General features: G+C 44.3%; 1 protein-coding gene across 1 annotated transcript in view; it reads left to right on the top strand.

The window, feature by feature from the left end:
- Window positions 1–16,004, top strand: part of PMS1 (PMS1 homolog 1, mismatch repair system component) — a 50,346-nt gene that overhangs the window by 32,033 nt on the left and 2,309 nt on the right. The window contains exons 9-11 of the mRNA XM_009911208.2: window positions 4,803–5,258; window positions 5,838–5,968; window positions 13,223–13,383. Coding sequence (XP_009909510.2) covers window positions 4,803–5,258; window positions 5,838–5,968; window positions 13,223–13,383 — 748 coding nt within the window. The remainder of the gene's footprint in view (window positions 1–4,802; window positions 5,259–5,837; window positions 5,969–13,222; window positions 13,384–16,004) is intronic.

Below are 16,004 nucleotides of genomic sequence, written 5' to 3'. Positions count from 1 at the left end.
TTTGGTTAGGGAGATGGTAAGAGGGCTGGAGCACCTCTCCTATGGAGACAGACTGAGAGAGTTGGGGATGTTCAGTTTGGAGAAGAGAAGGCTCCAGGGACACCTAATTGTGGCCTTCCAGTTTCTGAAGGGGGCTTACAAGAAAGCTGGTGAGGGACTTTTTAGGGTGTCATGTAGTGACAGAACTAGGGGGAATGGATCCAAGCTAGAGGAGGGGAGATTTAGGTTAGATGTTAGGAAGAGGTTCTTCATCCTGCGGGTGGTGAGACCCTGGAACAGGTTGCCCAGGGAGGTTGGTAGAAGCTCTATCCCTGGATGTTTTTAAGGCCAGGCTGGATGTGGCTCTGGGCACCCTGCTCTAGTGTGAGGTGTCCCTGCCCATGGCAGGGGGGTTGGAACTGGATGATCCTTGAGGTCCCTTCTGACCCTGGCAATTCTATGACTCTATGCCATGATCACAAAACCCCAGGCAGAAGAAAGCATTTTGCTGGCTCTGCATTAGCAGAAATACTGATGTCATAGTAGAAATCTCCCTCAATTATATTAATGCTTTTAATGAAAATAAACAAAAGGTTCTGCCAGCTGCTTCAGAAAATTTTAATTTGCTGTGCTTTAGCTTTGGAGATTTCATGGTTGCTTTCCTGGTACAACTGTTATGTTTAAGAGTGTGCCTGCAGATTAACTTTGTGTTAGTTCAGGAAGGAGACCTCGCTGGTAATGAAGTTTTCCTTATATGTAGGTAGGATGCTGAAGTGAAGGGAGAGTTTCCCATTAGTTGTACCTGTACATTTCAGCTTTGATTGTGCCTCTTTCCTGCTCTTAATAGTTTAAATTTGCTTCAGAACATAACAATAGGAAGAGATACTTGGACATCTCCTCCTCCAAGGCAACCATCCAGAGGAGCTGATGTACGGCTGGCAGAGAACTTAAGTCGTGCCTACCACATACTCTGGATAAATTGGGCCACCTAGAGGTAACAACAAATGTATATACAACAGGAGAGTCGAAGTGCCACAGCTCTACTGAGCACCCTGTACCTCCAACTTCATGCCATCTTGCTGACAAGACACCACCTTTCCTGGCCTCTGCTCCTCCAACCTTCTGTGACCAAGTCACACCTGTATGTTACAATAGAGAGCTTTGGCATCTCTGTTTCTCTCTGTGGCTCCTCCAGCCAGGTCTAAATGAGTTTAAATGCCTTTGGGGAGCAGTACAACCAACAGATGTCTTGCAGTGACACAGGATAGCCCTTTCAAAACAAGCCAGCATTTATTACTCAACCGGAATGTGAAATGTTATGGTCTTTAGGTTATAATAGCAGAGGAAAGCTTCCATGCATGTCCATATTGGGAGCATTGTGGATCTCCCTGCTTTGCAAAGCCAGGATTTCATTTCTTGCACTCACTCTGTTCTTACCTCATACAGCTTGTGCATGTTTCTAGCCTCAGGATTTCTTATGTATCAGGCACAGTTAGGAGTGGAAGAAATCTCTCCAAGTGCATCTGAAATACTGCGTCCAGTTCTGGGCCCCTCAGTTCAAGCAGGAGCTCAGGGAACTGCTTAGACAAGTCCACCACAGCGTCACAAAGATCCTGAAGGGAGTGGAACATTTCCCTACTGAGGAAAGGCTGAGGGAACTGTGGCTCTTTAGATTGGGGAAGATGAGTCTGAGAGGTGACCTCCTTCATATTTATAAAGATTTGAAGGCTGAGGATGGAGCCAGGCTCTGCTCAGTGATGTCCAATGATAGCACAAGGGGCAATGGCTGCAAGCTGGAGCAGAGAAGGTTCCAGGTGAACACAGGGAAAAACTTTTTCACCATGAGAGTGGCAGAGCCCTGGAGTAGGCTGCCCAGGGAGGTTGTGGAGTCTCCTTCTCTGGAGAACTTCAGAATGTGCCTGGATGCCTTCCTGTGTGACCTACTCTAGGTGATCCCGCCCTGGCAGCATGACAGGATAATCTTTTGAGCTCCCTTCAACCCATGACATTCTGTGATTCTGTGTGACAGTGGCAGTTGTAGTTATCCTGAGGGTGTGGGAGAGGTTCAGAGCCACCCACACACTGCCATGGGACTCACTTTGGCAGCACTCTACAGCCATTCTTCAGGAGTGTATTTGTACCTTGGGTGACACACCCATTTCAGGTAGCATGGCCTTTGCTGTCTGTTGACAGGTAAGAGGATGCACGTAGTCATGAGTGGCTAGTAATAACTAGCTAATGTGTGTTAGCTTTTTATGGCCTGATAAACTTCCTCTGCATCTCATGGCACGTGATTGTGTTTCTATACATTGTTCACACCTCTTTTGTGCTGGGGCAAGTATCCCCACTTAGCAAGTCCAGAAAAAACCTTTTTTTTTCCCTTTTTTTTTTAATGTATTTTAACCATTTAGTTGACACAAATGTTCTGTGAATGGAGAGCACTTAGTGGCACCATCTGCTCATTGGCCAGCCATCATATCCCTAGCCAGCTCTATTTGTGTACTGGCCAGATACTAACCGTGGATATTAATAATTGCTGTGAGTCCTTCCCTACTGTTGCCTGTCCTCAGCATCTGTTTGGGCATTGTAGTAGGTCCATGTCCTAGAAAGCAGTGCTGAAACCTGTGCATTTTCAGAAGCAAACTCCAAAGCTGATATGGGCAGGTAAAACTTCATCACAAAGCAAGGAAAGAGAGAAGCAGGACATAATACTCATGATGATAGCTTGAGCTGATTTGGTTTCATTATGGGAAGAGGCTTATGCTGTGATGTGTAGAGTTCAGGAATGGATGCCTCTCTATTCTGGACACATGTGAATGTACCCAAGTGGCCATTTCCAGTCAGAGTTTACTTCGGATACTCAAATTCAGATCTGAGAGATGACCTATTTGTTTGTTGTTATGTAATGCAGTATCACCAAGGTTGGAAGAGACCTCAAAGATCACCAAGTCCAACCTGTCTCCACAAACCTCATGACTAGACCATGGCACCAAGTGCCACATCCAATCCCCTCCTGAACACCTCCAGGGATGGTGACTCCACCACCTCCCTGGGCAGCACATTCCAATGACTCTGGGTGAAGAACTTTCATCTGGGTATAGGTTGCAAGGAGAAAATGCTAAATCCATGTTTCTAGTTAAACCCAAGCTGCCTTTGAAACTAGATTTCATTTTCGTTTTCCACTTTCTCCTTTCACCCAGTCTTGCAAATATTCTTGCCTTTAGGTTTTGTGGCTTCAGGAAAGGATGCTAACTCACAGGGAAGAAACTGCTCTTGTAGCAGTTGTTGACGGCACTTGTCTCTGGAGGAATTGTGGAGGAGGCAAAGCTGTTCCCTCCTAGTTTGCGAGCCTGCTCTCTCTGATTGTGAGCAAAGCACTGGCAGTGATGTGCATCAATTTGCAAACCCCTCACAATCCAAGCTTGTGAGGCTAGAATCTTTCTGATGCTAGCCTCAAATGACAGGCAGGTTGGGCTGTCCTTGGAAGCGCTTTGGTTTTGGACTGAAAGCTCGGCTCAATGAAACACTCTCCTCGACTCCAGTTGTGCCTGTTCAGAACAAAGTGTTTGTTGATCTGGTCAAAGCCATGAATGTATTTGGGATGGAAAAAAAAAAGAAAAAGATTCTGTTCAAGCAATTTCATCCATTCATTTTAAAAGGAGCAGATGTTTTTTATCTTAACGTTTGCTCCATATTTTCTAGGACATGATTTATTGCAAGAAACTATTTAAGCTGACTTTTTTAGTTAACCAAATATTGGTTCCATATGTGAACGCCAGCACATCATAATTAATTGCAAATGGTGACCCTTTGCTTGACCTTAATTTTCCAGCGTGCATGCACATAATTGAATCAAACTGTTCCAGCAAGTGGCAAGAAATAAATATGACCAGCTAGAATACTGATTGCCAATACTTACATATGATAGTGCTACTTTTGAACGTTAATTTTGTTGAAGATTGGACTGGTTTGCATTACCTGCTAGAATCTGGGGTATCCAATAAGGGCACAGAAAAAGAGGGAGTTCAGCAAATCATTCCTTTGACCTCCAAAAAAATCAGGTTCGTGTGCAGTAGGCAGGCATAAACCTGGCATCTATCAAAGTTTAGCTGTCTTCCTGACATTTGTAAACTCATTAAGGATCATTCAGGGTGTAGAGATTTAGTGTGCAGGGATGTTTGAGCCACTGTGGAGTAGTGTTCATTACTGAGCACTTTTTGAAAGGTCTGGAAGTTTATTAGTTACAGAAATCTGGGGTAATTGTATCTATTCTGTGTTCTTGTGCTTTTATGCTGCTAATTTTAGGCCATTTGAAATCAAATTTACTTCTTTTTATTAAGTAAAGCCCGAGGCTTATGAAGTTATTTGAGCTCCAAACTCTTACCTAACCACATGGACTCCCCTGGAAGTCTGTAGAGCTCTAGAAGCTTAAATGACTTTGTGAATTGAGCTGGAAGTGCCTGCAACAAAACTTCCCAAACTGATTGTAGGGTTAAATGCAGTCTTTGGGACTAAGTCAAAAGCAGCTTGCTGCAGCTCTTTGTATGGTGCAGCCTACTCCTCCCCCTTCAGTGATTCAGGTTCTGCTGCCTGTCATGATGAAGGAAAATGTCCAACTCATCATCTTCAAAGGGTAACGTAATACGGATACAGTGCCCAATGTCCTTCCACCTCCATCCTAGTGGAAAGCAAACTGATGTGGCTGCCTGAAAGAATCATAGGAGCTGTTGAAATGGTTACAGGGCATTTTGTTTCAGTATGTTGGGAGCTGAGGTTGGAGGGCTTTTATCTGATTGCACCACTGGTCTCTTTTCTCTTTTAAGTTACGAAATGAAAGCTGCTAAAGACATGGAAAGGTACAACAGAGAGGTCAAGAAAGCTATGGGACAGAGAGGGCACCGACCAGCGAAGGAGACAGAAAAACAGAAACCCAGGCTGAAGGCTTCCCCATCTGACCAGCAGAAGCTGGACAAGATACTTCATGCTCAAATTGAAAAGAAGAGGAAACCTGAAGAGCCTACAAAAATTGTCACAGTGCCTTTTTCTCTGAGCTCCTGTAGACATTATCTGCAGAGATGCGGGAGGAATGATTCAGATGAAGAGGAGCTTTTCCTGATCCGTCGTCAGAGCTTTCCTGATGTCTGGATATTTGCTACTGACAAAAAGCTGATGTTGCTGAACCCATACAGATTGGAAGAAGCCCTCTTATGTAAAAGATTACTGATGAATCATAAGCTTCCAGTAGAAAAACTGGACAAGCCAATTGTGTTAACAGACAGGTATAGTACAACTGAGCAAGAATGTGGGTCTTATTCAGTAGGGTTTTACAGTACACTCTCCTAAGACTTTGTTTGCTGATTCCAGGATTATTTGTATATTCATTTATCTGTAAGAACAGGGGGACTTCTTTGTTTTGTAGACTGCTACCTTATAGTAGTGAGCAGGCCTGTTCATCCTCTGCTTGCACTAAGAATGAATTTTGACCAGTTTCACTGCTCATAGAACAGAGACAAATTTCTTCCACTAGAGGAAAATTCAGTGCTCCACATTTTCATCACTTCAGCTGATTTTTTCCCCCGTGGGTTAGGCAATGGCTGATGTAATGATTATTATTATAAGCTGTAACTTGGTCACTCTCTAATATAATCTAGGTAGATAGTTGTGGGGTTTTTTTCTTCAAATGCTTTTCCAGAATACATTCTAAAATGCTGATTGCTCCTCATCACTTGTTTTATTTATTTCCCCAGTCTTTTCCTCACAGTTTGAATTTTCACATTAAGGATTTGGGGCTTTAACACTTTGGTGATATGTGGTTTAGTTTTGTTGGGTTTTTTGTTTTGTTTTTTTTTCCCCTCCAGTCTTATTGGTGGAGCTCAGTATATGGCTGCTCTTTATAAAATGCAGAAGGATTACCAGAATTTCAATGGATCAAGTCATTTGTCAGATCCAAGGCTTGTAGCAAATGGATTCCAGATAATAATGATAGAAGGTAGGACGGCTTTTAAATCTTCGGTCTCTTTCTCATGCTGAGGCTTGTTTCTTCTGCTTGAATAGATTATTTGTGTGGGTCATGTTGTTCTAACATCCTTCTTTTCTTAATGCTGAGATTTTATTGCTTGGCAGAGAATGTCACCTTTGACATAAAACGTTGAGCACTGGAAACTGGTGACTGAATGGAAAACTTTGTTAGTATTTCAAAGAGTGCCCTGAAATCTCTGTTTTCCTGGGGCTTGTTCTCTTTCTTTCCTCAAAATGCTGGATCTCCATGTCCTTAATTGCCATCTTGACAGAATTTAGATTAAACTGATGTAAGTTCCTTAGACTTGACAGCTTCTTCCAAGGGTGATGTTTGCAGATGCTTCTGCAAGTATGTGCTTTAGCTGATGACTTCTCTGCTTTTGAATAGCTGAGGAGGTCCAGTAAGGAGCTGGAACTGATTCTTGACTGACTCATATCAGAGTTGCAACACAGAGCCCTAAGGGGCCAGTAACAGAAGGTGACAGAATTGCCATTGCACCTTTTGGTAGAATTCTTTTCAGTGGCTTTACACTGATCACAAAATACATCTGTTTCCTATAAGATCCTTTTCCCCTAGCAAGAGAGGTCAAATGTTTGTGTGTTTTTCTGACGAGCAATTCATAGGGATGCTGTTGAAACCCAGAGGCAACCCACCCAGGGCTGGTTCTGCAGATCAGAATTTCCCTAGCAGAATTCCAAGGCAAGCAAACATCTTTGGGGGTAGTACCCAGTTGACAGCTTAGAGACAAGATTCACTATAAGAGCTGTTAGAAATGCTATAGCTTCATGTGTTACAGATCCCCACATATGTACAGTGATGACAGATCTACTGGAACATATGGGATCTTTTAAGGGTGGGTACGAAAAAAGGGATGTAGAGCAACTCCCTCACTCAGAGTCTGCTTTTTGGGAAGAATGGAGCCTAAGCTGTTTGCTTTACTGAATCATGCATTGCAAAACCAAGGAGACTTCTTTCTGACTTGCTAAATCCCTCTATAAAGAGTGAAAGCTTTGTAGAAGAGGTGTTGATGATCATAATCTTAGACTGTATGATTAGGGGTATGAAGAGCATATTGTAAGAGGCAGCAAATCAGATTAGCATATTAAAAGCTGAGGAGGTCTCTGATAGGTCTCCAGCCTTTATGCTCACATAACATTTTTGTGTGTTTCACCTGATACTGCAAGCTTGCTTAAAAACTAATTAATGAAGAAATTGAATGTGAAAATTTGAAGACAGTTTCTAAGTAGCAACAGAAGAGAGTTGTTGACCAGTCTTGTGGTACTGGCGATGAGAAGCTGGTTTTAAGATGGCTTGGTTAGCTTAAGAGCAGGGTTGTACAATAGAACAGTTACTGGGAAGTAGTAGCCATCTGCCAATCCTATGTTCATAGATTCATGGAAGGGTTTGGGTTGGAAAGGACCTTGAAGATCATCTAGTTCCAACCCTCCTGCCGTGGGCAGGGACACCTTCCCCTAGACCAGCTTGCTCAAGGCCTCATTCAGCCTGGCCTTGAACATCTCCACCTCCCTGGGCAACCTGTTTCAGTGTCTCAACACCATCATTGTAAAGAATTTCTTCCTAATCTCCAGTCTAAGTCTGCCCTCTGTAAGTTTCACTCCATTCCCTCTAATCCTATCACTCTAAGCCTTTGTAAAAAGTTCCTTCCCAGCTTTCTTGAAGGTCCCCTTCAAGTACTGGAAGGCTGCTTTAACGTCTCCCTGGAGCACTCACTTTTCCAGGCTGAACAGCCCCTACTGTCTCAGCCTATCCCCACAGGGGAGGTTCTCCAGCCCTTTTATCATCTTTGTGGCCTCCTCTGGACCTGCTCCAGCAGTCTCCATGTCCCTCTCTAAGATACTTTACATAACAAAGACAAAGGGAACGTAGCTGGCACCACTGGATGATTGTCAGTTTTGGCAGCAGCAGATGAGGCTTTCATGGATGTGTCTGGATGTGTTTAAAGGTCATTTGGATGTGGTGCTTGAGGATATGGTTTAGGGGTGAACCTTGTAGAGTAGGGTTATTGACTGGACTTGGTGATCCTGAGGGTCTTTTCCAACCTGAATGTGTCTGTGATTCCTTGACCTGGGATGCACTCTGAAGAGGACTGCCAGTCTAGTAGGTTGCATTGATTAGTTGTTTAAATCTCCACACACTTTCTACCAGAGGTGATGAGAAGGATCCTAAGTGTTGCTGCCCATTAATATAACTAACTCATAATTCTCAGGTAGTAATTTGGAACTCCAAACCTCTTGCCTTGGTTTTGACCATCCCACCAGGGCTGTTTCCTACACGATGTGCACCTCAGTAGGACCAGAGATTCACTCTTTCTTTCCCCTTGGGGTGGGCTGTGTTTTACAGGACTTGCTTTATTTAAATACCAAGGAAATCTGAACAGTTGCCTTTGTTTGGAGGGTAACTTGAGTGATTAATTCCTTTGTTGCTTTAGGCTTGCATCCCCACTGGTTTTTGTCAAAGATGCTTCCTCACAATTTCAATGTCTACCTTTTGTCGACCTACAGCACAGAGGAACTTTTAATTCTCTGATTCTGATAGTTTCCTGCCTAAAAAAGCCCACTGCTTAGTTGTGGGGTTTCCTTATTTGGATGCCTTGTCTGTAAGGGACAACTTCTCTCCTAGGATAAAAAAACCCAACAATAATAATTCATTAGTCTTGCACTAACTTTAGAAGGTCTTGGAATTAATGATAAGAAATTGAATCTTACTCCCTCACAGTGCTTGGGATTTGTAGAATCACAGAATGCTAGGGGTTGGAAAGGACCTCGAAAAATCATTGAGTCCAACCCCCCTGCCAGAGCAGGATCACCCAGGGCAGGCCGCACAGCAATGCATCCAGAAGGGTTTTGAATGTCTCCCAAAGAGACTCCACAACATCTCTGTGCAGCCTCACAGTGAAAAAGTTTTCCTTATGTTCATGTGGAAGCTCCTGTGCTCCAGTTTGGACCCACCGCCCCTTGTCCTGTCACTGAACATCACTGAGCAAAGCCTGGAGCAGAATGGTTTCTCTGATGGCCAAGACTTTTTAGGTCATGGGATGATTCTGAGCTTTAGTTACTCTAACAACCTAGCAGTAGCTTTTCTCACAGGCATAGCACACATACCTCACTCTGAACCCCAGGGCACCATGTCACATTAGATGTCACCCTGGAATTAGGCCATTTCTTCCTAATGAGGACTGTGTTCCACAGGAAGGTTTGTTCTTGGTCTGCCATTTCCTTTTTCACTGATGCAGCCCTTGGATTGTTGTTTTTACAAGAGTGCAGGAGTCCAGGCCTTGCTTGCCTGTTGTTTCACTGGAGGACAATCCTGTCCTTTGAATGCTCTCTTGTTGTGAGACAGCAATGTCTCAACAGTGTTTAAAGACTCTGTATGACTGCAGTCAAAACTGTTCCAAGATCCTAGGTCTTTGATATGCTCTATCTTCTATTCAAGGGGCAATGACTTCAGTCCAGAGAAGGGGTGATTTAGATTGGATGTTAGGAACAAGTTTTGCACCATGAAAGTAGTGGAACACTGCAGCAGGTTGCCCAGGGAGGTAGTTGAGGCCTGATCCCTGGAAATATTCAGATCCACAGGGCTCTGGGAAACCTGATCTAGTTGAGGATGTCCCTGCTTACTGCAGAGGGGGGTGGACTAGATGATCTTTGGAGGTCCCTTCCTACCCAGACCATTCTGTGATTTTGGGATCCTCTGCAGGCTAGGATCTCATGTAACATCTTGTTTGTCTTTGTATTGATTGCACAGCAGCCTAAGGAGCTTTCAGCTAGATCTTTCTCTGGATAGCTGACAGCGAAAAACATGTTGTGAAATAGCTCAGAAAAAGCTTCTTGCTCTAAGTATGTCAGAGAAAGTCAATGGTTTCTTTGTGGAACGTGCCAGTTATTGTGATCTGCAAAGCTGTGACGCTGAGCTCCGGTCTGTCTTCCACTGCCCTCCCGCCCCCTCATGTTCTGGCCTTGCTGAGGCTTCAAGTGATGCAGTCTGTTTGCTTTTACTTAACTCAGTTTTCTGGGATCTGCCAAGCAGTTGCTTGCTGGGTATAGCTTGCAGTGACCCCTACATGCAGAAGAGCATTTAAAGAAGTAAGATTGATTGCTTTCCTCCTGGTTCTTCTTGAGATGTCTTTGTTACGTGTATCTTCACTGCACATCTGCCCACATGCCTTTGGGAAAGACCTAAAGTGATGTGAATTCTTGGCTGGAAGGGAACTGAGAGCAAGCATCACATCTTACCTGGGTTTGTAACAATGGTGGATGCTGGGCTGTGCTTCAAGGCAGGCTTTTAGGGTAGAATCATCTGTCTGATAGAATGTGTGTACCAAACATGGACAGATTGCTTACAGGGCCTCCAGGAGCAATAGTAGGTAAATAACCCTTCCTCCTTGGTAATGTCAGCTGCCTCAATTCTTATACATGTTTTACTATGGAAACTTAGGCTGCTGCTTCATTTCAGTCTGATTTTGACCATAGACTGAAAGATCCATAGTCTTAGAATGTTACCTGATCTAGGTGACAGCTGGAAGAGAACAGTTTTTCTTGGCCATCAAGAGGGAATTATCCAAAGATGATTGGAAGGAGAAAGGGGAAATTTGTAGCAATGAGAAATCCACATTTTGAGCCAATTGAAAGCTAGTTTATCTGTTCATGAGAATATTTTCCTTGGAAGTTGCAAAGCAGTTCATAGAAACCACCATGGAAAGTGCCTGAAGCCTGCTGCTTGAACACTCAAAAATCTTCACGTGTGTTTTGTCCAAAATTTGCAAGTGCACTGAGGCTTGGATGTCTGCTTCTGTCATCAAAAGCTGCCAAGAGTGGAATTCCTGCACAGTAGATGTTAATCAGCAGGCAGTTGGCTGCTTTGAGGTGGGAAGAAGGTAAGCAGAAAGGGGGAATGACACACAAATAAATACCAAAGAGGAAATACTCTCTTGGCCAGGACTTGTATGATTTCTTTTATGATACAGTCTTTGAAGCCCCCTTTGGCTTTCCTATTACTGAGCAGTATGGTGAAGTCACAGAATCATGAAGTGCTTCAGGTTGGAGTGGGCCATTAAAGGTCATCCAGTCCAAGTGCCTTGAAGTCAGCAGAGGCATCTTCAACTGGAGCAGGTTGCTCAGAGCCCCAAACAACCTGACCTGGGGTGGTGCTTCTACCACCTCTCTGGGCAACCTGGGCCAGTATCTCACCACCCTCAGCATAAAAAATGTCTTCCTTCTATCTAGTCTAAGTCTCCTTTCAAACCATCACCTCTTGTTCTGTCAAATCTGTCAAAGTTTGCCAGCTGGACAATTGCTGTTGGTAAAACTGATGAATATTGAGCGTTGGTCGTCTGGTCTGCCTACCAAACACATCGCTGCTTTGCTGGATGTGACAAGGAAAGTGTTCTGGCATCCTTCCAGTACCTGAAGGGGGCCTACAAGAAAGCTGGGAAGGGGCTTTTTACAGGGGCTTGGAGTGATAGGATGGGAGGGAATGGATTGAAGCTTGAGGAGGGCAGATTTAGACTGGAGATTGGGAAGAAATTCTTTACAGCGAGGGTGGTGAGACACTGGAACAGGTGGCCCAGGGAGGTCGTGAATGCCTCTTGCAGGTCTCCTTCAGGTACTGCAAGGCTGCTATTAGGTCTCCCTGGAGCCTTCTCTTCTCCAGGCTGAACAACCCAACTGCCTCAGCTTGTCCACATAGGAGAAGTGTTCCAGACCTCTGATAATGTTCATGGCCCTCCTTTAGATCCAGTCCATCAGGTCCATGTCCTTCCTGTGTTGAGAGCTCTGGAGGTGGACACAGTACTCCAGGTGAGGTCTCAGCAGAGCGGAGTGTCAGAATCACTTCTCTCAACCTGCTGGCTGCACTTCTTTTGATGCAGCCCAGGATGCAGTTTCCTTTATTGAACCTTATGGATTCTCCTCAGCCTACCTGTCCAACCTGTTTAGGTGCCTTTGGATGCCATCCTGTCCTTCAGTCTTTTCAGTCATCTATGTCTTAGTGGCTGTTAAACAGACAGTGCCTGGTCATGGATAGCAACCTCTTTCTACTAGCTGATCAAAGTACATTGCAGTGACTTCCATGGCAGACCTGGATTTCCTCTCACTTCTGAAACCTTTCACATGGGGTTGGGAACATGAATGATCCTTTAGCACAGTTTGTCAGTTTAATCCACTTCAAGCAACCTTTTTCTCTCCAGCTTTCCTGACTTGGCAAAAGCCACTGGTGACTCAGCAGACTACTTATTTATCCTACTTGGGGCCACTTCACAAGAGTGAATTTGTTGTCATTATGAGTTGTATTCTTCCAGCCTCTCCTTGTGAAGCTCTTTACTTCTTACACCTGTAGCAGAGGGAAAGGGAAGGTAGCCAGGCAGGTTGGATTGAGATTTCTGTACGCTTGAAATGAATGAGAGGAGGAGCTCTGAAAGATTGTGTGAGAAGATCTGAGTCTGACCCCTGCTTCTGACTGGGAGTGGGAGGAAATTTAGCTGTACAGCAGCAGCTTTGTTCAGATTTTTTGCAAGTAATGTGAATAAGAAGCAAAATCTCTTACTGCTCAAAGATTAGAGGGAGGTTTTGTTGGGACGGCCCTTTGAAGGTTTTATTCATCATTGCTATTCAGAGTGGTCCCCGCTGCAGCAGTGATGCCATGTGAGTGGCACCATGAAGTGTGTCACAGAGCCTTTATTTCCATGGGGTTTAGTTCTTCCTCTGCTGTGGTAGAAGGGGAAAAAACTGATTTTTGTTTCAATAGAGGCTGAGTTTGAGCTCTGTGGATGTTTAAACCAATTACATAGGAAAAAAGGCCAACAGTGGGTTTGGTTTTGGGGGGGGGAGGTCCCAAGTTAAATTGTATTTTATTGCTACCTTCTATATATGCTTAGTTTAAGTCCTGGAAGCTTTAGTTACAGTGATGCTGAGGACTAGGAGTGCTGCAGAACGTTTCAAGCATTTGAACAGTGCCAGCTAGGATTTGAATTCAAATCAGCTGAGACATTTGTGATGTGAACAGGCACACAGCACCGTTGTGAAACAATGGACAAATGAACACTGCACACTCCAAGTGAAGAGCAACACAAAGTTTCCTAAGTGTATTGCATTTACTAAGGGACTCATTTACTGAGTGACTTTTACATAGGTTTAATTTTCTCTCATTTACTCTGGAATAGGAATGACAGCAATGTGTTAAGTTACTCTGTGGGTTTTGTGTTTTCAGGTGCTTCAGCTGCAGAAAGTCATCTGGAAATAGAAGGGCTGGCAAACTGTCTGCCATATTATGGTGTTTCTGATTTGAAAGAAATTCTGAATGCAGTAGTTAATGGAAATGCAAAGGAGGTTTATGAATGTAGACCCCTCAAAGTGGTAAATTACTTGGAGGTAAGACAGAAGTTTGCTTTTAGGTTTGGCCTATGTAAGCTTGTAATAATGCCTTAAGTAGCTTGGAAATTTTTCTTTATCTTTCTGTTTTAATTATAGAATAACAGAATACTAGAATGGTTTTGGTTGGAAGGGACCTCCAAAGGTCCTCTAGTCCAACCCCCCTGCTGTGAGTAGGGACATTTTCTGCTAGATCAGGTTTCTCAGAGCCCCATCAAGCCTCATCTTGAATATCTCCAGGGATGGGGTCTCAACTACCTCCCTGAGGAACCTATTGCAGTGTTCCACCTCCCTCATGGTAAAGAATTTGTTCCTAACACCCAACCTAAATCTGCTCTTCTCTAATTTCAAGTCATTGCCCCTTGTTCCTGTTACCACAGGAACTGTTGTCAACAGTCCCTCTGCAGCCCTCACACAGGCCCTCTTCAGGCACTGGAAGGCTGCTATTAGATCTCCCTGCAGCCTTCTCTTCTCCAGGCTGAACAACTCCAACTCCCTCAGCCTGTCATCACAGCAGAGGTGCTCCAGCCCTCTGATCATTTCCATGGGCCTCCTCTGGACCAGCTCCATCATGTCCATGTCCTTCCTGTGTTGAGGGTTCCAGAGCTGGACACAGTATTCCAGGTGAGGTCTCACCAGAGCAAAGTGGCAGAATCACCTCTCACACCCTGCTGGTCACACTTCTTTTGATGCAGTCCAGGATGTGTTTGGCCTTCTGGCCTGCTAGTACACATTACTGCCTCATGTCCAGCTTCTCATCCATCAGCACCCCCAAGTCCTTTTCTGCAGGGTTGCTCTCCATTTCATCATTCTGTACTGACATCTCTATTAAAATAGTTCTATTCCAGGAGAAGTCACATTTGAAAAGGAGAATGGCATGTTCTGTGTGAGGTGCATGAGCTCTGCCTTGCTTGCCAGAACACATGCATCAGACATCTCAAAAACCAGTCCTCAGTGTGATACAACACCTGGTGAGAGCTGATGTTCACAGAGGGTTTCTGTGGAGGCAGTTCTCAGACTAGAAAGGCATTTCTCTGTTACAATACAGAACTGCCAGGAAGTTACTTTACCAAGTCTGGAAGGCAGTTGAGTGCAGAACAATCAAAATTTCATTCCTTTATAAATAAATACTTGAGGGTGTTGATTGATGAGAGGATCGACAGGAGCCAGCACTGCACTCTGCAGCACAGAAGGCAGCCATGTCCTGGGCTTCATCAAGAGGAGTGTGGCCAGCAGGGCAAGAGAAGGGATTCTGCACCTTTACTCTGATCTGGCAAGATGCCCTCTCTAATACTGCTTCCAGTTCTGGTGTCCCTGTTGTAAGAAGGACAGTTGTTTGGGCTTGTCCAGAGGAGCCACAAAGATGATTCAAGGGCTGGAGTACCTCTGCAACGAGAGCAGGTGGAGGGAGCTGGGGTTGTTCAGCCTGGAGAAGAGAAGGCTGCAGGGAGATCTAATAGCAGCCTTCCAGTGCCTGAAGGGGGCCTGTGCGAGGGCTGCAGAGGGACTGTTTACACGGGTCTGTGGTGACAGGAACAAGGGGCAATGATCTGAAATTAGAGAAGAGCAGATTTAGGTTGGGTGTTGGAGAACTGAAGACTTAGGAGGACCTTACAGCTGCCAGGAAGTCTGGAGAGGAACTTTTCATAAGGTTGTCTCACCTCAGGACAGCAGGGAATGGTGTGTAGCTGTAAGTTTTAGACTGGATCTTAGTAGGAAGTTAGTCAGTACAAGGGTGGTGAGACACCGGAATAGGTTGGCTGGAGTGCTTGTGGATGCCCCCTTCTTGGAGATGATTGAGGCCAGATTGGATGGGGCTTTGAGCAACCAAGTCTAGTTAAGAGGTGTTCCTGCCCATAGCAGGGGGCTTGGAGTAGATTTCTCTGAGGTCCCTTCCAAGCTGAGCCATTCTGAATAAATCTGTGAAGAAGACATAAAATGACTTAAGGTAACAGTTTATGAAAAGTAGCTCAAGGAGTTCTAAATCATGGACATCGCTGCACCAGTTCCACTTAAGGCAGAAAAAATCCTGTCATTCATTCAAAGAAAGAGCAGAGTTAGATACATGGATTTTGTTGTTGTTGTTGCCAGAAAAACATTGGAATTGAGACATTAAAGTATAAAAATGAAGTACCACACAGAGCGACCCCCACATGCCCCTGCAATTGCTTGCATTAGTTACCAGCAAGAACTTCTGCAGCTAAAGGAGGCACTTACTGGCAGCCAACAGTGTCTTGTAAATCCCCTAAGTCAGTGCAGTAGTGACTAAGCTCTGCAGTGCAGTGGCAAAGAAGAAACCCATGTGTTGTTCACAGGCAGCCAGCATTATTGTGATTATTATTTGCCAGAAACACAGTGCTTGAGCAAAAGAATCTTTCAGCTGCTTTCGTACAGAAGTTATTATGCAACAGTTGGAAGTGGGATGGCTCTTGTTAATATTTGATATGTAAATAGGTAAAAATCACCCAGAAAGAACAATGTCACTGAAATTTCAAACCCAACTAATAGATGTGGTACTAATTAAAGCTGGAGTGACTACCAATAATAGTTTTACCTGTCTAGGTGTTTCACTGATTCTATGTTTAATCCTAACTCTAAGGATCTCTGTTCAAAAACATGAC

This window comes from Dryobates pubescens, chromosome 37 (genome assembly GCF_014839835.1).
Source record: "Dryobates pubescens isolate bDryPub1 chromosome 37, bDryPub1.pri, whole genome shotgun sequence".
Taxonomy (NCBI): Eukaryota; Metazoa; Chordata; class Aves; order Piciformes; family Picidae; genus Dryobates; species Dryobates pubescens.
The sequence above is the reverse complement of the archived record's forward strand: the minus strand, read 5'-3'. Positions and strand labels throughout refer to the sequence as shown.